The following is a 25,944-nucleotide window of genomic DNA, read 5'->3' as shown; positions in this document are numbered from 1 at the left end:
AGAGTAGGGAGAGAGAGAAGAGAAGAGAAGCATCAATTCACCTTTCCATTTAGTTGTGTACTCACTGAATGCGTCTCCTCCGTGCCCTAAGCAGCGGAGATGCCTGCGACCTTGGGGCACTGAGACAAAGCTTTAGCCACTGAGCAACCCAGCCAAGGCTAGCATAGAATTTTTAAAGGAATGAAATGCTGAAAAGCCAGTTAATTTTATAAATCCTTAACATATATGCACTTAATTTACACAAGCACTATGCAAAGACAAATTACTTCTATTACTGAAAGCATTAGAAAATAAAATTTCATTATAAAATTTTTTTTCAAGTTTAAAGAGACCTTTTCATTGTTGTTCTGAAGAAATACACGCATGATGATCTCCAAGTACACGACAACCAAGAAATGAAATCCCTAGATCCCGAATCAGGCAACCCACTTTATCATAAGGTTTTTTTGTTTGTTTTGCTTTGTTGTTTTTTTTATAAAAGCACTACAGTAATTATACCTCTTGGATAGGAACAAATCAATACCAAATTTCACAGTAAAGAGCAAAAATTCTACTGTATTTTCAAAGGACTGGAGAGGCAATTATTTCTATTTATACTCTAAACTTACCAGCACAAACATACACAGGAGTCCCAGCTTTACAAAACACACATGAAGAATTTCAAACCAACGAGATGGATAAATTCAGGAACTATTTGAACTGTCTAATAATTCTCTGGAAAAAACTTTAATTTGGACAATAATTTCATTTTTGGTTCACCAGTGCTGAGGAAGAGATGTGACTATAGTAAATTAAGACTTCACCCTTCAGACCGGCTGGACAATGACCCCAGTGGGACTGGTTTCATATAAATCACAGCTCTACCGCAAGTGACCCGGCAGCCCCTTCTTTACAGAAGCAGGGACAGGGGAGGAAACAGCACAAGAGAAGGTGCCACCATACAACCTCAGCAGGTACAGGAAAGGGGACTTCTATTTTTCTTTTTTTTTTTTATTAGTTGAATTTATTGGGATGACAGTGGTTTGCAATACCACACAGGTTTCAAGTGTACAACTCAATAAAACACCATTGTGCATCCTGTGTCCTCAGCCCCAAGAAAGTCCCTTTCCTTCCCCATTGTCCTCCACGTTGCCCACCTCCACCTAACCCCCTCCCCCCCGACCCTCTGGCTGTGGCCACACTGTTGTCTGTGTCTGTGTGTTATGTGTATACAGGCTCGTCCCTCCACCTTCTTCCATCCAGGCCCCCAACCCCCTCCCCTCTGACAGCTGTCAGTCTGTCCCACGTGTCCATGCCTCTGTTCCTGTCTTGTTCATCAGTTTATTTTGACCATTAGATTCAGCATATAAGTGACATCATATGGCACTTGCCTTTCTCTGACTGGCTTAGTTCACTTAGCATAATGCTCTCCAGGTCCATCCATGCTGTTGCAAAAGGTAAGATGTCCTTTATTTTATTTTTTTTACAGCCACATAGTATTCCATAAATAAAGATAACATCATCACTGAGTATGCAAAGATAACTTTCTCGACTTCTGATCAATGAGAGAGGCGTGCCCTTTGCTTTTCTAGTGGTAATAATAGGGTCAAGCTAATCTTCCTGTTTGCTTTTCTTTTCAACCACAGCTTTTTTACCCACTCATCCAATGATCAGCACTTGGGCTGTTTCCAGATGTTGGCTATTATAAGAAGAAAGGGAACTTTTCAAGGGTTGAAACCCTAGGACCCAATGCAAAGCAGCATTGAGAAGTGTGCCGTTCCTTCCATGAAGAGCCCAGCTCCTAGGTATAGCACTGGGCTCAGGATACCAGCCTTCACCCGCCAGCGAAGAACGAGTGATCACACTGAATGAAAATACTTTATAAAGTCCCATAAAAATGTCAGTCGGTTCTAAAGGGCAAGTGATCTAGCCCATTAAACTCTTCTGCCTTTGAGTCCTAAGCCCCAAGGGCTCAGCACCCCCTGCACTGCTGCTCAGGAAAGGCACAGTCAATACTCAGATCATCTCTGAGGCTGAGTTAGAGGGAAATCGAAAGCTGAGTACTCCTCAGCATCAAGAAATTAAACTGGCAGAAATGAAAAGCTAGAGGCCCAGGATATCCTTATTTTAAAATGGGAACTAGTGGGTCCCGGCCCATTAGCTCAGTTGGTTAGAGCATCATTCCAACGTGCCAAGGTTGCAGGTTCGATCCCCATTCAGGGTACATACAAGAGTCACCCAATAAACGCATACATAAATGGAACAACAAATCGATGTTCCTCTCTCTCAAAATTAATAAAAAATATACAGTAAAATAAAAATAAAATGGAAACTGGTGGGAAAATGGGAATCAGTGAAAAAATGGGATATAATAAATTACTTGATCGCCAACTTAACTCCTCCCTAAGTCTTTCCTTTATATATCAATATGAGTATGTACTTGCCATTGTGTTTAAATGTTTATTGGTTAGCACTGACAACATGCAGCCAATCACATTACTCTGGTTTACAAAGAAAAGCAAACAGGAAGATCAGCGTGGGTCTACTGTCACCCCCAGAAAAGAAAAGAGCAAGCTCCTCATTTATCAGGAGTCAAGAAAGTCACCTTTGCATACTCAATGATGATGTATTTTAATTATTTGTACCCTGGCTCATCCTTAAAAAAATTAATTAAAAATAAAAGTTAGCCCTGGCTTGGTGGTTCAGTGGATAAAGCGTCATTCCAGCAGACCAAGGACCCGGGCTCCATCCTGGGTCAGGGCACATACAAGAAGCAATCAATGAGTGCATACCAATGGAACAACTAAGTGGAACCATGAGTTGATGCTTCTCTCCCTCTCAAATTAATGGGGGGAAAAATTAAAAGTAAAAAGAAAAGATTTAAAATGGTGAATGGTCACAAACACTGAAAAAATTTCACTTCATTTATTCTTATTATGTTTATTAATATACAGTCTTGTTCCACAAAGCATTCAGGGAGCTTGATTTCTTAGTCAATTCTGCCAACCTCTTACTAAAAGTCTTGTTATATACTGATGACAAATATACACAGGGCATGGCACACTGCCTGGAACAGAGTAAGCAGTCCATGAAGTGCGGTTTCTATTAACACAGGCTATAAGCTCTGTGGCGGGAATGTATTATCTTGTTCTGTCTTGTTTCAGCATTCGACCTCCAGAAACCCAGTTCACTAGCAGGTCCATAGTTAGTATTTGATTAAATACTGTTGAATGAACAACTGAATATGATTTAAGAGTACTTTAAACTCTCACCTATTTCATGGTTATCAGTGTCCACACCTCCTCTAACAGCAAGGGTCTGGAAAAACAGTGCCCCAGAGAAAAGGCATTTAAGTTCCTGTTTATGTTTCCTTAAACTAACCACAAAGATCCCCCCCCCCTCCCCGTTCCTAAACCACAAAATCAATGCTTTGCAACAACATATTCTTAAACAATTTTGCTTCATTTCCCCCTCACAGACAAGGCACCAAGTTCCTTAAAACTGCAAGATCAGTTTAGTTCCCTTTACCCCTTAAAGGAAAGGCGTATTTGTAAAACCCTATCAATTCTCAAATGTCTAGTCTGAGTCCTTGATCTTTGGTTCGTGTTGGTCACCACACCGGCTCTACTAGCTTTTTAAAAATTATATACTTAGTACAAATTAAAATAATGAAAATAGCCTTAATATAAAAAGTTTTTAAGTTATACATCAAAGTATATACCACACTTCAGAACAATCAAATTAAGAAACTGACACACTTCTCAGTGATGTGTCCTTAAAATACTTTCGGAAATTCTTTTTGGGATCAGACTTCAGATCCAGTTCTACAAGTCACACAAGAAATTCTGTGTCATTACTTTTTCAGCTGAGACTCCCTATTAGACATAAAACCGTATCATCAACTTGACTGCTTAAGCTTCTCCACCAGACCTTGGTACAAATTCTCTAAATTATTTGCATTCAATTTGAATTGGTGTATTCCCTAAAACCATATCTGTGTTCAAAGGATGAAGATGGTGAAAAATAACACAGGTTCCAAAAGGAATTCGAAAAGAGGTTAAAATAAAATTTTTTTCTGCCACATCTGAAAAGTTGCTGATTAAAAGAACAACTTCAAATAGCTACTCTAAATGATGTAACATCTGTAAGTCTAAATTCTGATATTTTCAATCCAAAATCAGATGTATTTGCTTGCAGTCAATTGTGACATACATCAGTTTTATTTTCCTCCACCAGGGTGCTATAGATTGCACCTTACAGCCCCTTCACAGAACTACTACTGACAAACAGCTCTGCTTCCCTGGAAAGACACACAAGAAACTTAACAGTGATCGTCTCCCCTGAGGAAAGGACTAGCACCTTCGGAGAACAGAAGAAAAAGATTTTTTAGTGACTATCCTTTGATACACTTTGAATTTTATACAATGGGAATGTATTATCTATTTTTAAAAACTTGCTTAACATAATTACTTCCAAGTGTCAGATATTTCTGGCTTCTAAGGCAGCAAGGCATTCTAGCGCTAAAGAAACGTGGAGTTCGTGTTCATGGCTCTGCGACGTAAATCTGGTTTCAGTGCAAGTTTATTCACACCACCGGCGGGGAAACCCTGCAAGCAGTCCTTTTCAGGTTCACCAAACTGTCCACAGTTGAACTATTCTGCTGTATCACTCCATTAAAGCCTAAACGTCAGTAGAAACAGAAACCTGGTACTACAAAAATGTGTCAATTCAAGAATGAAAAACAAAGTAAACTCATGAGCTATTAAAGGAGCAACGATCCAAACACATCTCTGAAAAGTAGCAAGTGAATAACACACATATATAGAATATGTTGCAAATTCCCTTAAAATGTAGATTGCCATACTGTAAAAATGTGGAAAAGATGTCAGGCAAGGTGCCAATCAGCAACACAATTCAAGCAGCTTGAACTAGATAATGCAATATGATCTGTTGCTGGACACAATTGCACAATCTCAGTTACCCAGAAGATTCTACCAAACAGGAAATTCATGATGTGACTTTAAGAAATACAGGAATTACATTTAAAGATTAACAGGTTCAAAAGCCTGGAATTTGTTCCAAACAAGAAATAATTGTATAGACCACTTTCCCAATGTTGAATGGGCATGAATTATGCGCATCAATTTCAGATCAAGCACTCTCAAATTACAGTATATCTAAAATATAGTGTATAATATAGTGTATAAAACCTTGGAAGTTACAGAGGTTAGTGAAGTTAGTGAGGTATTTCAGGTCCGGAAATTCTACGGTATTAATTTAAAACACTCACAGTGTGAATTAAAGCTGATACATTCCACATCCTTATGAAAACCACTGTGGACCTCGGACTACACACGTAGATATGCCCTCCCCCCCCCCCGCCCCTGCAAACTCTGTCAGGGACTTTAAACACACAGTACTATTCGCAAAAATGATCGCAATGAAAAAAAAAATTTTTTTTACAGTATCTCCCAGCATTGTTAAGTGCTTTTTGATCTGAGGGCGTCCAACGGATCTGAATCTCACTTGCTCCCTCTGAGAAAATTGTTTTGTCAAACAATACTTAAATGAGCAGTGGAATGTGACTAATCAGGGAGGCCGCCAGTTTCTCAGGCTGCAATGCTCTCGCAGGGACAATCGCCCCCCACCCGCCAGTCTGCGAAAAGGAAATACGCTTTCAACCGAATCGGAAACACACCAGTCAAGCTGGCACGGTGCTTGCCGAGATAAAGTCGGTATTTTAAGCTCTTTGGGTCGCTGCTAATTCAACGGCGAATTCAAAAAGCACGCTTCTCGAAAGAGGATTTCCACAGAGGTTTTGCAAAAAAAAAAAAAAAAAAAAAAAAAGCCCGGAGAGAACGTTCTCCGTGGTCAGTTTTGCTCGGATGACCGCAGTCTCCCGGCCGGGCTTTGCCCTTCTCCCTGCAGCTCCTCGGGGTGGTGGGCTCAGAGGGCATGCTCCCGCGACCGGGGTGGGTGCAGCTCTGGGGGCTTGGGGGTCCTTCTGGTGGTCGCCAGCAGACCCCAAGGAGGGAATGCGCGGGGTCCAGCACCACCGCCAACCGCAGAAGGACCTGCGTCTCGCACACAGCTGACCACCCACCGAGGCGTGCGGGGCGAGGGGCGCAGGGGGCCCGGGGAGGGCGGGACGGGCGTGAAAGGAGCAGCGGTGCTCTCTCCCGGGGAAGATTCCAGCCGCTGGGTGCATCGCTGAGCCGCGGGGACAGGCCTGGCTCTGGGGGCACGAAGGGCCAGCTGGTCACTACGGCCCCGGGCCCGGTGACACTCACCACACGGAGCCATAGGCGCCGGAGCCCACCGGGGACAGGTTCTGGTAACGGTCGGGCACCTCCCAGATCGTCTTGTTCAGCTCCTGCCGGTAGAACGTGGGCCTTTCCTGAGACATCTTCCAGCGGCGGCCGCGGGGGGAGGAGGCGGCCCTCCGGGGCCCCGCCTGCACCAGCACCCGCTCCCCGGCCCTCGTTACCCACGCGGTCGGGCGGGGGCCCCGCACTGGCCGCCCGCGCAGGTGCGGCTGCCGAGACCCCGCAGGCTCCCGCGCGCGCGCGCGCGCAGGCGGCCCCTGTCAGTCGCAGCGGTTGGACTTGCTTCTGCGACGGGGACAAGCCCTGCTAAGGGCAAGGACGCACTCCGGGCTCAAGCCTGCGCCCGCCACGCTCCCGCTGCACCCGCTCCCGGATCCGGCCGATCTGAGCTGCACCACCCGCCTAGCGCTGCAGCCGCCGCGCCTGCTGAGGTTCCAGTGGTCGCCGTTCCAGAGCCAGCGAACAGGAGCCTCCCGCCGTACTCTCGCGAGAAGAACTCCCGGGACTCTCCGCGAATCGAGATTTTACCCAATATGGAACCTGCCCATGGGAGGGGATGGATGGGGAAAGAGAACGGGAGGAGCAATTCTCGCGAGAAGAGAGCAATAGCAGGAGTCCGGAGGAAGGAACTCGCCTTCTGGTTCTTACTTAGGGCGCGAAGGCGGACCTGAGAAGGAGAAGATCAGCAGGCAGTACGTGCCGCGTGCGCCCCACCGTGGTCGGCGGGGCAAATGCCTGGTGGGGAGCGACAATGACAAATAGGGTGTCGGGAAGAGTCAAAAGGTCTTTGAACCGCGGTTAGTCACCACCAGCTGCAGCAGAGCACCTGATCAGCGGAACCCCCAATTTCCAAGACATAACTGCATTAAAAAAAAGGAGAGAACACCTGACTGATGGTGGAGCAGTGGATAAAGAGTAGACCTGGGATGCTGAGGTCCCAGGTTTGGAACCGAGGTTGCTCCGCTTGAGCGCAGGCTCATCCGGCTTGAATGCGGACTCCCCAGCTTGAGCGCGGGGTTGATGGCTTGAGCGTGGGATCATGCCCAGGACCCCATGGTCTCTGGCTTGAAGCCCAAGGTCGCTGGCTGGGCTGGAGCCTCCCTCGTCCCCACCTTCCCCGCCCCAGAGCAGAGTAGTAGTCAATGAACAACTGGGAGTTGACTCTTCTTATCTTTCTCTCTCAAAAAAAGGTGGAGCGAAAGGTTCTGGCCAGAAGGCAGTTGCCGTCCCATCTGCTCAAGGACATATGGCTTACTCTTTGGAATTCTGATGCAATCTGTTCCAAAAGCAAATATTAGCCCTGCATTAAGGCAGACGTTTTGCACTCAAACTCTCCTAGCAATTTTCAAACTTTTTTGTGCATAAGAATCACCTTAGGAGTTTAAACGTGCAGATTCCCAGGGACCACAAGGAGTCTAATTGGATAAATCCTTGATGGGCACCAAGAATGTGCATTTTTACAGTATGCCCCAGGCAGCTCTGATTCAGGGAAATCTCTGGTATCTTCCTTTGTGAAGAATTTTTCTTTTTTACAAAAGTGAGGGCATTTTGTGCTAAGCAGTGTGGCCTTGGTGCTTTTTTTATTTTCCAGAGGGGTGGTGGGGGACATCAATCTGTTCCTGTATGTGCCCTGATTGGGATCTAAACGGCAACCTCTGCACGTTGGGATGGTGCTCTAACCAGCCAGGGTGAGGAGAGGATGATCTTGTAAACAACTACCTTGAGGGTTTGAAACTGACTTCTGCCCTAAAGAGCTTCCCCTGAAGAGGATGTTAAGCATTTGATTCGCGCCTCTCAATAAGACAAACAGGGCAGAAGAAAGTGGTTTTATTAGGCAAGTCAATTGACCTTTCTTAGAGCTTAGTTTCCATTCCCGCAAAAGAGACATCCTTTTTTACATTCCCAGCTACTAGGGTCATTTGTAAAGCTGAGCAAAAATAATAAATATGAATGGGCAAGGTATCATAACCCATGGTTACCAACCTAGTCTTATGCTAAACTTTGTTACAATAAGCAGAAGAATGGGACTCTGAAATTGAAATAGGTCCAAGCCAGGACATTTCTCATCACTTGCCATGATTAGTCTCTTTGGCGTTATGCATCTCTTGAAGTGCTCAGCCTTTGCCTATCTTGTCCCAGCATCTAGCATAGTGCCTGGAACATTAAAACAAATCCATAAGCCTGACCAGGCAGTGGCACAGTGGATAGAGCGTTTGGACTGGGATGCGGAAGACCCAGGTTCGAGACCCGGAGGTCGCCAGCTTGAGCGTGTGAGCTCATCTGGTTTGAGCAAAGCTCACCAGCTTGGACCCAAGGTCGCTGGCTCGAGCAAGGGGTTACTTGGTCTGCTGAAGGCCCGCGGTCAAGGCACGTATGAGAAAGCAATCAATGAACAACTAAGGTGTCGCAATGCGCAACGAAAAACTAATGATTGATGCCTCTCATCTCTCCGTTCCTGTCTGTCTGTCTCTGTCTATCCCTCACTCTGACTCTCTCTCTGTCTCTGTAAAAAATTAAAAAAAAACCACAACAAATCCATAAATATTTGTTGAACAAATTATGAACAATGGCCATGGCCATAATCTCACTTTAGAAGGTGGTGCAGGATCCCAAAAAAAAAGAAGAAGGTGGTGCAGGATCCTTAGTTCTCCTCAAGGAAAATATAAAGAAAACCTAAAGCCTGGGTCACAGGTGAATCGTGCAAAGCTTATTTTGGATTCAGTGTGACTTAGCCCGAATTTTCTTGGCAAGCCCTGGTGCCTGAAAATATTCCAAGCCAATCTGCAGGTTTGGGAGCTTTCAAAGATGTAATGAAGGTTGAAGGAAGAAGTGAGAACAAAAATGTGACTGGAAAAAAAAAATGAGGGCTAGGAGCAGGGAATAGAGTGGATGAGTGAACGGACACACAGGAACCTCAGAACATCATAAATTTATCCAACCAATGAGGACAAGGAGGTGAGAGTGACTAAAAGGGTCAAGGTGAAGTGAGCGTGGCATTCACTTCCTCGTTCAACTAATAATATATATACTGCATGCCTCCTAGGTGCCAGGCACTTCAGATGGAAGGGTGACGATTTTAAAAGACAGTTTCTGCTTATGTGGAGCTTCCAGTTAACTTCAGGACAATCATTCCATCATTCAGCCACAACTGTATGGAGCACTTACTCGACCTGCCACACGGTTGTAGGTTATGAGGATTCAGTAAGTCAATGAAAGATGAAAAATCCCAGCCCTTAGAGGGGTGAGACAGTTTACAAAAAGGAATGAGTACAGTGGCTAAGATGTTAGACATTAATTCAGCAATCCAGCAGGTGTAAAAACTGCAGCCTCGCGCGGATCAGGAACCCGGACTGGGCTTCAGAAGGGAGAGTTGAGAGCGGGTGGATAAATAAATGGAGAGGGAGCAGAGAGGGGGAGACCTGGGCAGCAGGGTATCCTTCAGTGGGTGCGGCCAGGCTCGTGGGGCCGAGAGCTAGGATGCCCTGGGTGGCCGCGAGCCTCCGGTGTCCCCGTGCCTCTTCCGCCTCCTGTGCTGCGGGAAGACTTGCTCCAGTGAATTACTGTGTGGATGAGACAGACTCCCCGATGGAGAGGAGACGAGCCTGGAAGCCGGAGGAGGCCTGGGAGGGCTTCCACGGCCCAGGGAGAGGGAGGGCGGCCCGTGTCCCCCGCTTCCCGCCCGCCCGCGCTGCCCAGGCTCCCCTTCCTCGCCCCCTCTCTTGTCGCCCGCCCGCCCGAACGCCCTCGGGTTCGGCCGCAACGGCTCGGGAACCGCCGGCGTCCTTGCGGGCAGCGCCGCCAGCCGGGCCGGAGCTGCGTGGCACTCGGGCGTCCGCACTCCCGCCCCCGCCGAGGAGCCCGGTGAGCGACTGACCGACCCGGAGACGCCCGTTTGCGAGGCTGCGGCGGGTCCCGGGCGCCCGCATCCTCGGACGAGAGGACAAGCCCCGTGGTTGCGTTTCGAAGTCCCCGGGCGGGGTCCGCGTCCGACACGGACAGGGAGGGACACATCGCGGGAGCTCAGTCAAAATTTGTGGAATGAGTGAATGACGTCGCCCCTGGGAGCTTACCTCTCGGAGGTACTGTCTCTACTTTGGAAAGGCCTCGTGGAATGGCAGGGACAGTTGCGTGCGTTTTGCAGGGTGAATCGTTTCAAACTCGTTGGTCTCAGTGGTCAGAAGCCCCAGAACTTGTCCCCATCACCCATCCATCTGATCCTGAGGCCTGACTGCCCAGACGTGCCTCCTCCGTTCACACCTCACTGCTGTTGTTCATTCTGTTCTCTCTGACCAAGCCCCCACTTCCACACACCCCTGAGCCCCCTTGCACTTCTAATCAAACCCTACCTATGGATCAGTGTCCCCCTATGAAGCTTTCTCCAACACCCCTACCCCGTGCTGAGTTCTCTCCAACACACCCTCCTTGTCATAGTCTCATCGCATCGCGGTAAGACAGCTGTTTTTGTGCCCAGTGGTCGGCACATGGGAGATGTCATCTTACTGTTCCTCCCCTGCCACTAGGCAGAGTGGCTGAAGGACACTGAAGGCGATGCTCTCTGCGTGTGCCTCTTCTGTATTCCACATACACTCTCCATGGGAACTTAGGCAGTAGCGGGCAAAGAGCTGTCTCTGATGAGATTCCAAATGCTTGTTTTGACATTGTGGAAGTGAATTTTACCTTTCCTGCGATTGCAGAGAACATGAAAGATGACAATATCTAGCGAAAGATATTTGCAGCCAAACTAAGGTTGCATCTAAAATTTTTATTTATGTAGTTAGTTAGTTGAGAGAGAGAGCAAGAGGAAGGGAGAGAGATGCATCACTTATAGTTGCATCACTTTAGTTGTTCATTGATTGCTTCTCATAAGTGCCTTGGGGGGGGGGGCTCCAGCCAAGCCAGTGACCCCTTCAAACCAGTGACCTTGAGCTCAAGCCAGCAACCTTAGGATCATGTCCATGGTCTAGTGCTCAAGCCAGCGACCCCACACTCAAGCTGGATGAGCCTGTACTCAGGCCAGGATCTCAGGGTTTCAAACCTGGGACCTCAGCGTCCCAGGTCTACTCTCTATGCACTGCACCACTACCAGTGAGGCTAAAATTTTTATGCTTGAGTTTTAAAGTATTTCCAACACAGTATGTGAATGAATCAGTGGGTAGCTGGGTAGATAGGGTTTTTTAACGGATGAAGGGACTAGGTCAAAAGTGCCTGTATTTTAACAGTGCCTCCAAAATTTAGCATTGAATAGATAAAGATAATTGGCTCCATTTACAGAGGGTCACTACTTTATTGTGTTTTAGAATCACCTGGAGGCCTTCTTAAACCAGACTGCTGGCCCATCCCCAGGGTTTCTCATTAATTAGGTCTTGCTAGGTGAGGCCTGAGAACTTGCATTTCTAACCTAGTTCCCAGGTGAGGATGAAAATACAGTATGTAACTGTGGCCCAGTTACTTAACTTTTCTAAAACTTCAGTTTTATCACCTATAAAATAGGGACAACAGTAATACTAGGATTTTTTTGTAGGATTGAGTGAGAAAACTCATGAAAAAAATCTAGTGCAATGCTTGTCACAGAGTAAGTGCTCTATAAATGTTGGCGGTGACGATGGTACGTGATCATTCTGCAGGAGAATGAAATTGGTGACACATTCACCTTGTTTTCAGCCTCACCTATTAAAGAATTATTTGTATAATCTACATACTTGTGTTCACCTATATATTTTTAACTCTTCTACATTTATGTGGACAAATTTTAGAGTTTATGCCTTTTTTATTATCCAAAAAACACAGTGATCAAAAATGGTTATATGGATACTTTCTCACAGAGATCGACAGCCATCCTCATTAACACCTCCTTCTGGTTTCTTAAAAGAGCAAGACCATATAGTGTTAAAGGTTAAGGTGGCCCTTAGAGATCATGTGATCCAGCCATGTCATTTTACAGACAAGGACACTGAAACTTACTTTCTAAGAAACTTGGCCCTGGCCGGTTGGCTCAGCGGTAGAGCGTTGGCCTGGTGTGCGGGGGACCCGGGTTCAATTCCCGGCCAGGGCACACAGAAGAAGCGCCCATTTGCTTCTCCACCCCTCCCCCTCTCCTTCCTCTCTGTCTCTCTCTTCCCCTCCCGCAGCGAGGCTCCATTGGAGCAAAGATGGCCCGGGCGCTGGGAATGGTTCCTTGGCCTCTTCCCCAGGCGCTAGAGTGGCTCTGGTCGCGGCAAAGCGATGCCCCGGAGGGGCAGAGCGTCGCCCCCTGGTGGGAGTGCCGGGTGGATCCCGGTCGGGCGCATGTGGGAGTCTGTCTGTCTCTCCCGGTTTCCAGCTTCAGAAAAATACAAAAAAAAAAAAAAAAAACTTGCCCCCAGTCAGACAGCTAGTTAGAAAAACAGCTGAGGCTAGAACCCCAACTTGCTGCAACCTTGTGCACTGCCCTTTCTCCTGCACAGTCACTTAAGAAATATTTGTTGAAGGTTGTTAAGTATCAGGCACTATTCTGGGCCCTACGAATACAGCCACAAACAGTCGAAGTCCAGCCTCTGAGACTTGCATTTTAGTATGGGAAACGGACAATGGCCAACAAAACAAGTACTGAACCAGGTGTTGGCAATTGCTATAAAGAACAGGAACAATGACAGGTGCACTATTTTGATGGGGGAAGAGTTAGGTGACACTGAATTGACTGACCGATTAACTAACCCAGGCATGGCCAACTTCCGGCCTGTGTAATGAGTTTATGCGGCCTGCAATTACATTTTTAATATTCTCCGCTACTTTAAAATCTCAGCTACTCAGAAGCAGAAGCGTCTTTTATTATTGGAAATTGAGATATTTAAGAAGATAGTGATATGCGGAAAAGAATTCCGCGTGTGACTAATCTAGGGTTAATTTCCAATAATTGGTTGAATGGATTCACGATACTTCTTTATTTTTTAAAAAAATTCCATTATAAAGATTTACAACTTTTGTACTCGTCTGTACTCGATATGAACTGTTTGACGTTTAGCGGCGATGTAAAACCCACATTCTTTTAGGCAGAGTTTGCCAGTGAGCACCTAAGGTCAAACAATTCGTTATTTTTGTGGTCAAGTGTGCTGAATCAAGTGGCATTGTAGCATAGACAATAGCTGCAGTTGAGAACTGAAAACGTGTCCAGGCTGTTTGTAAAACGAAATAATTGTTTTATTTGTGATATAACCCCTTCAAACTCATTCTATTAATTAAATAGATTGTTTCGATTGATTGCAATACAGTTTGGATATCTATATGGTATGTAATTATATTTTTATTAAAATAATATTGTATATGAAAATTATTTTCACTCACATTTATTTATAAACAAATTACATAATAAAATTTTGTTTACTTAAACGAATCATTTTTGTATTTAACATTTTTTAATTTTAATATTTCGTCTGGCCCGTGAACAAAGGTTTTTTTCTAATCTGGACCAGGGGCAAAAACTGTTGGCCACGCCTGAACTAATCCCTAGCATATTCAGTGAAAATTGGTGTTTATCCTGGCTTTCACCTCTTAATCATTTCCCTACAATGTAATTGAATATAAAGAAAACTAGGCTTGCCTGACCAGGCGGTGGCGAAGTGGATAGAGCATCGGACTGGGATGCGGAGGACTCAGGTTCGAGACCCCGAGGTCGCCAGCTTGAGCGCAGGCTCATCTGGTGTGAGCAAAGCTCACTAGCTTGGACCCAAGGTCGTTGGCTTGAGCAAGGGGTTACTCAGTCTGCTGTAGCCCCACGGTCAAGGCACATATGAAAAAGCAATCAATGAACAACTAAGGTGTTGCAACGAAAAACTAATGATTGATGCTTCTTATCTCTCTCCATTCCTGTCTGTCCCTATCTATCCTTCTCTCTGACTCTCTCTCTGTCTCTGTAAAAAAAAAAAAAAAAAAGTAAATAATAATAATAATAATAGAAAACTAGTCCCATCCTCATCACCAAAAAAGAAAAAAAGAAAAGAAAACTAGGCTTCCTAGAAGGACACTTGGGTTCCCGTCCTGACCCTAATTCTTTACCAGCCAACCCTGTTTAAACTTCTGGGCTTTGGTTTCTCCAAGATGAGAATAATTCTCACCTTGGATATCTTTATTGGGTGGTTTTGAGTAGAAAACTGTAAAACACATAACATGTATCATACTGCCACGTGTTATGCAAATGTAAGGTATCATTATATGAAAATTTTACTTGAAAGGGTCTAGATTTTTTTAAAAATTATTTTTTGTTTGATCTGTTTCCGCCACCCAGGAATGATGCATCCAGCGAGGAGTGTTCACGGTTTTGACTCCAATTATGGGGAAAGTTCTTTTTCGTATGACATTAAGCGAGATGTGTACAATGAGGAGAATTTTCAACAGGAACACAGAAGGAAGAGCACTTCCTCTGGGAACATGGACATCAACATCACCACCTTCAGCCACCGTGTCCAGTGCCGGTGCGTGTGTGTGGTCATCTGCTGGCCACCAAGCTGGCAGCACCGTAGCCCTGTTTGACTTCTTTTGGAGACTACATCTGTCTTCCTCCTCTGAATGCCTGCTATCAGAACTCTTAGTTTACTATGTGATTTCTCTTCAGTTGTGTGTGTGTGTGTGTGTGTGTGTGCGCGCACGCGCATGCACTTTGTCTTTGTAGCACCTTCTTGATTGTAAATATTTTGAGCATGGAGATTTTGGGTGTCCCCTACCGCATCTAGGGGTGATATTTAATAAATACATTGTTTGATTAACCACCGTTACCAGTCTCCTAACAACAATAACAAGCAACCATGGTGGTGGGTTGATTAACGGTAGCAAAATGACATCCTTCTAATCTCATATCCAGCTGTCACTAACGTGGGACGCACCTCCTCTGATACTGTGACTCCAGAGGTTGTACGGTTCAGGGGTTCCGAACTGTTTCTGCGCTGCGGAACTGTTAGCGGTCTGGGAAAGCTTATGAACCTTGTTGCAGAATTATTTTATTTTTGCTTTTTAAAAAAAATTGTGGTAAAAAAATGTAACACTAAATTAGCTGTTTTAACTATTTTTAATTGCACGAATCAGCATCAACGACACTCACAGTGCTGTGTAACCATCACCGGTACCTGTTTCCGAAACTTTTCATCCGCTTAAACAGAAACGCTGTACCCATTAAGCAATAACTCCCCACTTGCCCCTCCCCCAAACTCCCGGTGACCTCTCCTCTACTCTCTGTCTCTACGAATTGCCTGTTCTCGATATTTCATGTAAGTGGAATCACACAGGATTTGTCTTTCATGTCTGTCTTGTTTCCCTTAATATAGAGTTTTCAAGGTTTGGCCACGTTGTAGTATGAATCAGAACTTCATTTGATGGCTGATGATACTCTATTGGATGTAGGAAGCGCATTTTGTTTATCCATTTATCTGTTGGTGGACAGTTGGGTGGTTTCTACTTTTTAGTTATCGTGAATAAGGCTGCCATGAATATTGACATAGGAGTATCTGTGGAGCCCCCTGTGTTCTGCTCTTTTAGGTGTATATACCTAGAAGTAGAATTGTTGGATCATGTAATAATTCTATGTTTAACTTTTTGAGGAACTGTCAAATGTTTTTACAGTGGCTACACCACTGTTCATTCCCACCAGCAATGTACAAGCGCTCCAATTGCTCCGTGACCTTTCCAACATGCGTCATTTTACCTTTTTTTTTTATTATTATAGACATCCTAGTAGGTATGAAGTGGCAGCTCCCTGTGGGTTTTGTTTGTCTGCTTGTTTGTTCCATTTCCTAATAACTAACCAGGATGAACATCTTTTTATGTGTCTATTGGTCATTTGCATATCCTCTTGGAAGAAATGTCTGTTTACCTCCTTTGTCCTTTTTAAAATTAGCTTGTTTTCCTTTTTGAGTTGTAGGAGTTCTTTCTATGTTCTGGATCTTAAACCCTCATCAGATATATAATTTGCAAATACTTTCTCCCGTTCTGCAGGTTGTTGTTTTACTCTGTTGACAGTGCCCTTGGTGTACAGCAGTTTTTAAGTTCAATGAAATCCAACTTATCTGAGTTTTCTTCTGTTTCCTGTGACTTTGGTGTCCTATTTAAGGAACTATTGTGAAACCCAAGACCATAAAGATTTCCCCCTGTGTTTTCTTCTAAGAGTTTAATAGTTTTAGCTTTTAAAGTTAGATCCTGATACATTTTGAGTTAATTTCTCATAATGTAAAGTAAGGATCCAACTTCATTCTTTGCTAGGTGGGTATGCCATTTTCTCAGCACCGTTTGTTAAAGAGACTGTTCTTTCCCCATTGAATAGTCTTAGCCAGAATTTTTTTTTCAATGCATAAAATACATTAGCTATAAAGGAAACCAGTTTTATTGAAATACAGTTTATCAAAATATGAAAAATCCCCAAATGTTGTTATTTAATAATGTGGGTCTAATCACTACCGTAATTTCAAAGTCGTGATGATGATAAATGATATTTTAAAGATAGATGCAGAAATTTTAATGTGAGGTGAAAACATTTGTGATTCCTACTAGTGACAAACTCGAGTTTTGCTGATACTACTCCGTTGTGTTGTTAACATTCATAGCGGAAAGAAATGCTCAATGTCAGTTAGGAGGTTAGTGAAAATAAAGCTACCCTTTTTCCTAAGTGCACATAACCCCATGACTTCTATCTGTAGACCGATGGTGAAGAACCCTTTGTGACCCACAGCTTGATATTAACCCTAATTTCTCAGGCTGGCTGTCCTCACTCCCACTGGACTGAGCACCCACAGCTGGCGTGAGTTGGGTGACAAGGGAGGAAGTCCTCCACGCAGCCCCACCGCAGACGTCCTCCTCCTCCGTTCATTTTCCGCCTGTCACAGGTCGTGGTCTTGGAAGTCCCTCCCCATCTTCCATCACTACTTGCATTTTCTCTGCTCCGGGATGGGCCGCCAGACATCAGGCGTTAAAGAGGGCATTTCGGGGCTACTCTGGCTTTGTCTCCTTAAGGGGATAGTTTTTTCCTGACTTATTCCCTCATCGTAAACAGGTACTGACTCTCCTTACCCTGCCCTGGCGTTAGACATGTGGTCTGACCTGCTCTGCCTCCCATGGGCTTTAAAAAAATTTTTTTTTTAATTAATTGTTTTGAGAGAGAGAGAAACAATGGTATCTCACCCACTTGTGCGTTCCTTGGTTGGTTCTTATACACGCCCTAACCAGGGATCATACCAACCTTGGCCTATTGAGACGATGCTCCAACCAACTGAGCTCCCAGGCCAAGGTTCCCGTGGGCTTTGATAGCATTTCTTATTCCTTACTTCTAAAACATACTGTTATATCCATTTCTGAATTTTAACCTGAAAGGCACTGTGGTTAAGAGCAAGCCTCGCCCTGGCCGGTTGGCTCAGTGGTAAGGTAGAGCGTTGGCCTGGCATGTGTAAATCCCGGGTTTGATTCCCGGCCAGGGCACACAGGAGAAGCGCCCATCTGCTTCTCCACCCTTCTCCCTCTCTGTCTCTCTCTTCCTCTCCCACAGCCAAGGCTCCATTGGAGCAAAGTTGGCCCAGGCGCTGAGGATGGCTCCATGGCCTCCGCCTCAGGCGCTAGAATGGCTCTGGCTGCAGCAGAGCAATGCCCCAGATGGACAGAGCATCACCCCTGCTGGGCATGCCGGATGGATCTCAGTTGGGCGCATGCGGGAGTCTGTCTGACTGCCTCCCCACTTCTCACTTCAGAAAAATACAAAAAAAAAAAAAGCAAGACTCATAAACCAGATTGCCTGGTTTTGAATCCAAGTCTTGCTGCTTCCCAACTGTGTGACCTTAAGTAAGCCGCCCAACCCTACTGGGCCTCAGTTTCCTCACTTGTAAAATGGGGATGGTAATAGCGCCCACTTCATAAGGTGATTGTATTTATTTTTCTTATTACAGTATAGTTCATACACAATATTATATTAGTTTCAGCTGTACAACGTAGTGATTTGACATTTTAAGTACCTTACCATGTGATCGCCACAATAAGTCTGGTCACTGCGCAAAGTTGCCACAGTGTTATTGACTGTGTCCCCCTTCACCTTTCCACCCACCCTTCCAGCAACCTCCCCTCTGCCGACCATCGGTTTGTCTGTTTCTGTGAGAGTCTGTTTTTGTTTTGCTTTGCTTGTTCATTTCTTTTGTTGTTGTTGTTGTTTAGATTCTGTTTTTTATTTTATTTTTATTTTTTATTTATTGATTTGAGAGAGAGAGACATCGATTTGTTCCACTTATTTATGTATTCATTCATTGATTCCTGTAATGTGTCCGGACTGGAGATCAAACTCGTGAACTCGGTGTGTTGGGATGATGCTCTGACCAGCTGAGCTACGCGGCCCAGGTATACATACAAGTGAAATCATGTGGAATTTGCACTTCTCTGTCTGACTCGTTTTACTTGGCAGATGACCATGTTGTCATCTATGTTGTTACAATGGCAGGATTTCATTCTTTTTAATAGCTGAGTAATATTCCATTATATCACATGGTCTTCATCCATTCATCTATCAGTGAATACCTAGGTTAAGTACATATCTTGGTTATTGTAAATAATGCTGCAATGAACATACGGGTCCATACAGCTTTTTCAAATCAGTGTTTTTATTTTCTTCAGATAAACACCCACAAGTGGAACTGCTGAGTCACATGGTAGTTGTATTTATAGGTTTTTGAGGAATCTCCATACTGTTTTCCATACTGGTTGTACCAATTTATTACCTTTTCTCCACATCTCCACAAACCCTTGTTATTTGTTGACTTTTTGATAATATCCATACTGACTGGTTGAGGTGGTATCTCACTGTGGTTTTGATTTATATTTCCCTGATGATGAGTGATGTTGAACATCTTTTCATATGTCTTTTGGCCATCTGTATGTCCTCTTTGGAGAAGTATCTTTTCATGTCCTCTGTACACTTTTTTGACCAGTTGTTCATTTTTTTGTTATTGAGTTGTATGAGTTCCTCATATATTTTAAACATTACTGGATATGTCATTTGTGATTATTTGATTATATAAATGAGGGTTTATTTCTCAACTCTATTCTGTTCTATTGATTTGTGTGTCTGTTTTTGTACCAGTACCATACTGTTTTGAAAATTATAGACTTGTTGTATAGTTTGTATTTTGTAGTTTTATATAAATTTTAGTATTACACTGCTCACAAAAATTAGAGGATCAGGGAATGTACAGATACTCCAGTACTTTAAGCCTTTTGTATAGTGCATTTTCACCAATGAAATTAAAGTTGGTTTTGCATGTCATTTGCATAACCAAACAACTTTCTTTGACTTGTTGTTTGCTTTTCTGATGTTCTTGTTTAATAAAAAAATCAAATGCTTTTGTTGATGTGATGTATCACATTAGTTGTCTCCAGATATTGAACCATCCTTCCATCCCTGAGATAAATCTGACTTGATCATGGTATATAACCTTTTTAATGTATTGTTGAATTCAGTTTGCTAGTATTTTGTTGAGAGTTTTTACATCTATGTTTATTAGGGATATTGGCCAGTAATCAATCTTTATTCTTTCTTTCTTTCTTTCTTTCTTTCATTCTTTCTCTCTTTCTTTCTTTCTTTTTTTCTTTCTTTCATTCTTTCTCTCTTTCCTTCTTTCTTCTAGTGTCTTTGTCTGGTTTGGGTGTCAGGGTAAGTAAGGCTAGCCTTGTAGAATGAATTTGGAAGTGTTTCTTCCTCTTTGATTTTTTGTAATAGTTTAAGAAGGATAGGTATCAATTCTTTAAATGTTTGGTAGAATTCATCAGTGAAGCTAGCTGGTCCTGAACTTTTGTTTCTTGGAAGTTTTTTGATTACTGCTTCATTTTTATTGTTAGTGAGTGGTCCGTTCAGATTTTCTGTTTCTTCCTGGTTCATTCTTGGAAGGTTATATGTTTCTAGACATTTATCCATTTCTTTTATGTTGCCCACTTTGTTGGCATATAATTGTTTTTATAGTATTCTTTTATCCTTTTGTATTTCTGTGGTGTTGGTTGTCACCTCTTTTTTCAGTTCTGTTTTTATTTACTTGAGCTCTCTTTCTCATTTTCTTGATGAATCTGGCTAAAAGTTTGTCAAGTCTAAGAATTTAAAGAGTATTTGTAAAGTACCGAGCAAATAACAAGCACTAGATAAGTAGAGTTTTTTTAGTTAAAATAAAAATTCTTTAACTCCATCTCTCCCTTTCTGCAGAAAATCTAATTTCTTTTCTCATTTTCTCCTTCTTCGTTAGCAACTGCAAACTCACCCCTCCTAGTCAAAAGCTCCCATCTGCTGTCACATTGACTTGCGTCCCTTACTTTTAAGATGCCTTAACTAAAATCCAGAGTCACGTCGATTAGTTTATGCTATGCCCCACCAGCTTCCACGTCTGTGCTTCTAACACTCTCCTTGATTAGTTTCAGTTTCAGACCCTCATTATTCATGTTCATGGTGGTTTTTTGCCATGCTAAAGAGCTTGATGACTCTGTCTCAGGTGGCTGGTCTTTTGCCAAGTGGCACATAGAGAGGAGAGGAAGGGAGACTAGACCAGGTGAAGGAATAAATTGCCTCAGTGCCATGCTCTCCTCTCCTCCATAGAAGACCATAATTTGAGGCAACATCCCCAGCCTCTACCAACCTGGCACCCATCATGATAATAAAAAATGTCTCCAGACATTGCAAAGGGTCCCCTGGGGAACAGACTTGCTTCTGGTTGATATCGACTGGGTAAGAGGATAATAACGAAGTCTTACTGCTTTTTATTTACACGGTTAATTCCTTAATTATGGTAACTGCATATTCCATATTTTCTATAAATTTCTACATAATACAGGTGGGAGCTACATAGAGTTAACATTTAGTAAAACTTTTAAGCCTGACCTGTGGTGGCGCAGTGGATAAAGCGTCGACCTGGAATGCTGAGGTCGCCAGTTCGAAACCTGCACTTGTCTGGTCAAGGCACATATGGGAGTTGATGCTTCCTGCTCCTCCCCCCTTTCTCTCTCTTTCTCTCTCTCCTCTCTAAAATGAATAAATTAAAAAAAAAACTTTTAGTGTAAGGGAATGATGCGAATGTGTTCATTGCCCCCACCACCCACCAATATCGCATAGCAAAAGACTGTCCTTATCGAGAGAAAGCAATAATAGCCCATTTTCTACTGGAAAGTTGGTACGTTTACATCTTTCTCAACAGCCTATAAAAACACGGACTTGATTTGTACACTGGACATTATAAAGCTTAAATTGTGTTATTTACATGACAATGGCTCTTGACTGGAGGCGAGTTTGTCTCCCAGGAAACATTTGCCAATATCTGAAACATTTTTGGATGTGACCACAGGGAGAGGGGGTGTCTCGTGGGATGCTGCTAACCGTCCTCCAAGGCAGAGGACAGATAGCCCACAACAAGTCGTTAGCCAGCCCAGTGGGGAGAATCCGGCCTGGAGCCTTTTCTTGACTATGTGGGCTTTTTCTCTGGAGAACCTAATCAAGTCTCTGTTCTTCTTTCTCACAGCTGCTCCTGGCACAAGTTCAGAAGGTGCATGTGTACAATCTTTCCCTTCCTGGAGTGGATGTGTTTGTATCGATTCAAGGATTGGCTGCTCGGAGACTTACTTGCCGGTATAAGTGTTGGCCTTGTGCAAATTCCACAAGGTAAGGAAGAGAAAAAGCCCACAGACAATACCTCAGGCCTTGACCCCTTTGCCCAGAGGAAACAGTTAACTTCTGTTAGGTGAATAGGGGGGAAAAATGAATTCCATTCACATCATTACTAATTATTTGTTTCCTTACCTGCTTGATTTTTAACTCAGTATGATGCCCAAAGGCTCAGTTTCGTTTGACCCCTCAATACTTCCAAGGGGGTACCTGCAATGCCCGTTTATGGTCACTTTTGCCTACGTGGTTATTTCACACCCACATGACTACAGTAGACGTTACTGGCACTGGTTGTACTTGGGAAGGTGAAGGACGGGAAACATCACCTGCTGGCGTCTCTTGGGCGAGTCACGCCCACAGCCGAGTCACGCCCACAGCCGAGTCACGCCCACAGCCGAGTCACGCCCACAGCCGAGTCACGCCCACAGCCGAGTCACGCCCACAGCCAAGTCAGGCCAGCAGCGGTCCAGGGCTGCTCTTTGATCTTACAGGTGGCAGTTTAGATGTAAGACAACAAGTTCACGCAGATCGCAGATCGGTAAGGAGCTAGCTGGGCTTTGGAACCCTCGGTTCCCAAACAGGAACCAGTCTCTCTAATTTTCACTAGCTCTTGTTTCCAGGGTCCCACAGGTGAGATGCCCGGTTGCAAGACCATGTGCTCAGAGAAGCCAAAGCTAGGACTTCCCACTGGGTATTTTCTTTCATTCCGTCTTGGTCCAGACAGTATATCCTAATCAGGCTCATCTTTACTATAACCAGTGTTGGCTGACATGCCACTGTCACCAGGTTTCCAAGAAACAGCTAGAAAGGTAACCCAAGGTCAAATTTACCCACAGAGAAAGAGAAAGGATGTTGTTAACCTTTTGCTCACAGTAGTCACCGTTCCCTACATAGTCTTTATTTTATTTATTTACTTATTTATTAAGTGAGAGGAGGGGAGATTGTGAGACAGAATCTTGTACGTACCTCAACCCGGATCCACCTGGCAACCCTCGTCTGGGGCCGGTGCTCTAACCAACTGAGTTATCCTCAGCACCCTGGGTGTTGCTTAAACCAGCCGAGCCACTGGCTCTGGAAGGGGAAGAGTAAGAAAACGGGGAGAGGGAGGGAGAAAGAAGTAGATGGTCACTTCTCATGGGTGCCTTGACTAAGGATCAAATTTAGAACATCTGCTTGCCTGGCCAATGATCTATCCACTGAGCCAACTGGCCAGATCCCAAACACCTCTATTTCTCTATTTTTCTTGGGCCAACCAGGCAGGATTGAAACTTGTATTTGTACAGGTTTTGCATAACACAAAAGAGGCCAACCATGGCCTGACCTGTGGTGGCGCAGTGGATAAAGCGTCGACTTGGAAATGCTGAGGTCACCGGTTTGAAACCCTGGGCTTGCCTGGTCAAGGCACATATGGGAGTTGATGCTTCCAGCTCCTCCTCCCTTCTCTCTCTCTGTCTCTCCTCTCTCTCTCTCCCTCCCCTCTCTAAAATGAATAAATAAATAAAAAAATTTTTTTAAAAAGAGGCCAACCAAAGGGGTAGTGGTTGCTTTCTGACACAGAGCTGTTAGTTGGACGAAAGGGATCCCCTTTTTTAAAAAAATTATCATACAGTAAAATTGACTTTTTTCGGCCCTGGCCGGTTGGCTCAGCGGTAGAGCGTCGGCCTAGTGTGCGGAGGACCCGGTTCGATTCCCGGCCAGGGCACACCAGAGAAGCGCCCATTTGCTTCTCCACCCCTCCGCCGCACCTTCCTCTCTGTCTCTCTCTTCCCCTCCCGCAGCCAAGGCTCCATTGGAGCAAAGATGGCCCGGGCGCTGGGGATGGCTCTGTGGCCTCTGCCTCAGGCGCTACAGTGGCTCTGGTGGCAACATGGCGACGCCCAGGATGGGCAGAGCATCGCCCCCTGGTGGGCAGAGCATCGCCCCTAGTGGGCGTGCCGGGTGGATCCCCGTCGGGCGCAAGCGGGAGTCTGACTGTCTCTCCCTGTTTCCAGCTTCAGAAAAAAAAAAAAAAAATTTGACTTTTTTCCTGTTGGTGTACAGTTCTATGAATTTAAACATGCATATAGATTGATTTATGTAACCACTGCCACAATCAAGATACATAACAGTTCCTTGGCACCAAAACTCTCATGTGCCATCCCTTTTAGTCACACCCTTCCCTAACCTTTAACCCCTGGCAGCCATTGATTTGTTCTCCATCACCATTGTTCTGTCTTTTTGAGGATATCATATAAATGGACTCATCCAGTATGTAACTTTTGAAGGCTAGCTTCTTCAATTCAGCATTAGGTCTTTGAAAGGAATGCAAACGGTTATATGCATCCATAGCCTGTTCCTTTTTATTGCTGAGTAATATTCGATTGTATGGCTGTACCACCCAACGTGTGTTTATCCATCCACTTGTTAATGGATATTTTGTTTCCGGTCTGGGGCTGTGGCAGATAAAGTTGCTATGAACATTCACATACAGATTTTTGAGCGAACATATTTTCATTTCCTTAAGGTACATATCCAGGAGTGGTAAAGTTGGTCATACGGTAAAGTGTATATTTAACTTTTTTTTATAAAAAAAACTGCCAAACTGTTTTCCAAAGTGGCCATCCCTACCATTCTATATTTCCCCTAGCAATGCCTGAGAATCCTAGTTCCTCCTCACCCTTGTCAGCCCTTGATAGTGTTAGTATTTTTTAAATTTTTTATTAATTTTAATTTATTGGGTTAAGATGGATTCAAGTGGATATTGTTAATTCTTTTGTTTTGTTGTTGTTTTTTTGTACAGTGACAGAGAGAGTCAGAGAGAGTGATAGATAGGGACAGACAGATAGGAACGGAGAAAGATGAGAAGCATCAATCATTAGTTTTTCGTTGCAACACCTTAGTTTCTTTGTCACATGTGCCTTGACCGCGGGCCTTCAGCAGACCGAGTAACTCCTTGCTCGAGCCAGCGACCTTGGGTCCAAGCTGGTGAGCTTTTTGCTCAAGCCAGATGAGCCCGCGCTCAAGCTGGCGACCTCGGGGTCTCGAACCTGGGTCCTCCTCATCCCAGTCCGACGCTCTATCTACTGCGCCACAGCCTGGTCAGGCTTCTTAGTATTTTTAATGAAAACCTTGACTCGAAGGTAAGTACAGATTCACCTGCATTTGTAAGAAACCACGGAGCAGCCCCTTGTACTCTTCACCCACTTTCCCCGACGGTAACATCTTGCAGAGCTCCAGCTCCATCTCACATGAAGTCATACAGTGAAGACACAGAACGTTTTCACCCCTGCGGGGATCCCTCCCGTGGCCCTCTGATGATCACCCCTACTTGCCTCCTGCCCCTATTCTTTCCTTAACCTCTGGCCACCACTCATCTGTTCTTCATTTCAATAACCTTATCGTGTGAAGAAAGTTATATGAAGAGTCATACCTACGTAAACCTTTGGAATTGGCTTTTGAAAAATTCTCTGGAGACTCATTCAGGCCGTTGTGTGTTTCCATAGTTTATTCCTGTTCATTGCCAAGTAGTATTCCATGGGAGTGGATGTACCACAGTTTGTTCAAACATTCAGCCACCCGGGACATTGGAATTGTCTGCAGCTTTGGGCTGTTACAAATAGAGCTGCTGTTGATGAACAGTCTTCATTTCTCTGGGATAAATATTCAGGAGTGTGATTGTTGGATTGTATGGTCACTGCATGTTTAGTTTTTTAAGAAAATGCCAACCTCTTCTCCCACTTCACACTCCTGCGAGCAGTCGCTGAGTGGCCCAGTAGCTCTGCATCCTCGCCAGCACTTGGTGTCAGTACTTCTTATGTCAGCCCTTCTGAGAGGTAAAGCAATAAACACTTTTTGGAGTGATATAGGAGAATGTCTTCACGATCTACAGGTTGGAAATGATTTCTTAAACAAGACACGAAAAGCACGAGCCTAAAAGGAAAAGAAAAATTGATTTAAGTAAAAGTTAAGGCTGTTTATTCAAGACACCATCAAGATTGAAAAGCAAACCACAGAATAGGACAGATATTG

The 25,944-nt window shown here is 44.3% G+C and overlaps 2 protein-coding genes across 5 annotated transcripts in view; one reads left to right on the top strand and one right to left on the bottom strand.

The window, feature by feature from the left end:
- MAPK14 (mitogen-activated protein kinase 14) overlaps window positions 1-7,300 on the bottom strand; it is an 82,351-nt gene extending 75,051 nt beyond the window's left edge. The window contains exon 1 of one of the 4 annotated variants that reach the window (XM_066235900.1): window positions 7,227-7,300. In XM_066235900.1, the coding sequence (XP_066091997.1) occupies window positions 7,227-7,285 (59 nt within the window). In that variant the 5' untranslated portion in view covers window positions 7,286-7,300. Of the gene's footprint in view, window positions 1-6,269; window positions 6,834-7,226 lie in introns of those variants that run through there. The other 3 variants (XM_066235817.1, XM_066236069.1, XM_066235748.1) reach the window with 3 other exon arrangements.
- A 2,105-nt stretch (window positions 7,301-9,405) lies between these two features.
- The window catches only part of SLC26A8 (solute carrier family 26 member 8), a 78,848-nt gene continuing 62,309 nt past the window's right edge, over window positions 9,406-25,944 (top strand). Inside the window, exons 1-3 of the mRNA XM_066252916.1 lie at window positions 9,406-9,506; window positions 14,566-14,752; window positions 21,794-21,933. Coding sequence (XP_066109013.1) covers window positions 14,568-14,752; window positions 21,794-21,933 — 325 coding nt within the window. The 5' untranslated portion in view covers window positions 9,406-9,506; window positions 14,566-14,567. The remainder of the gene's footprint in view (window positions 9,507-14,565; window positions 14,753-21,793; window positions 21,934-25,944) is intronic.

The sequence above is a fragment of the Saccopteryx bilineata genome, chromosome 1 (genome assembly GCF_036850765.1).
Source record: "Saccopteryx bilineata isolate mSacBil1 chromosome 1, mSacBil1_pri_phased_curated, whole genome shotgun sequence".
NCBI classification, from domain to species: domain Eukaryota; kingdom Metazoa; phylum Chordata; class Mammalia; order Chiroptera; family Emballonuridae; genus Saccopteryx; species Saccopteryx bilineata.
This window is presented reverse-complemented; position numbering and strand designations above follow the sequence as displayed.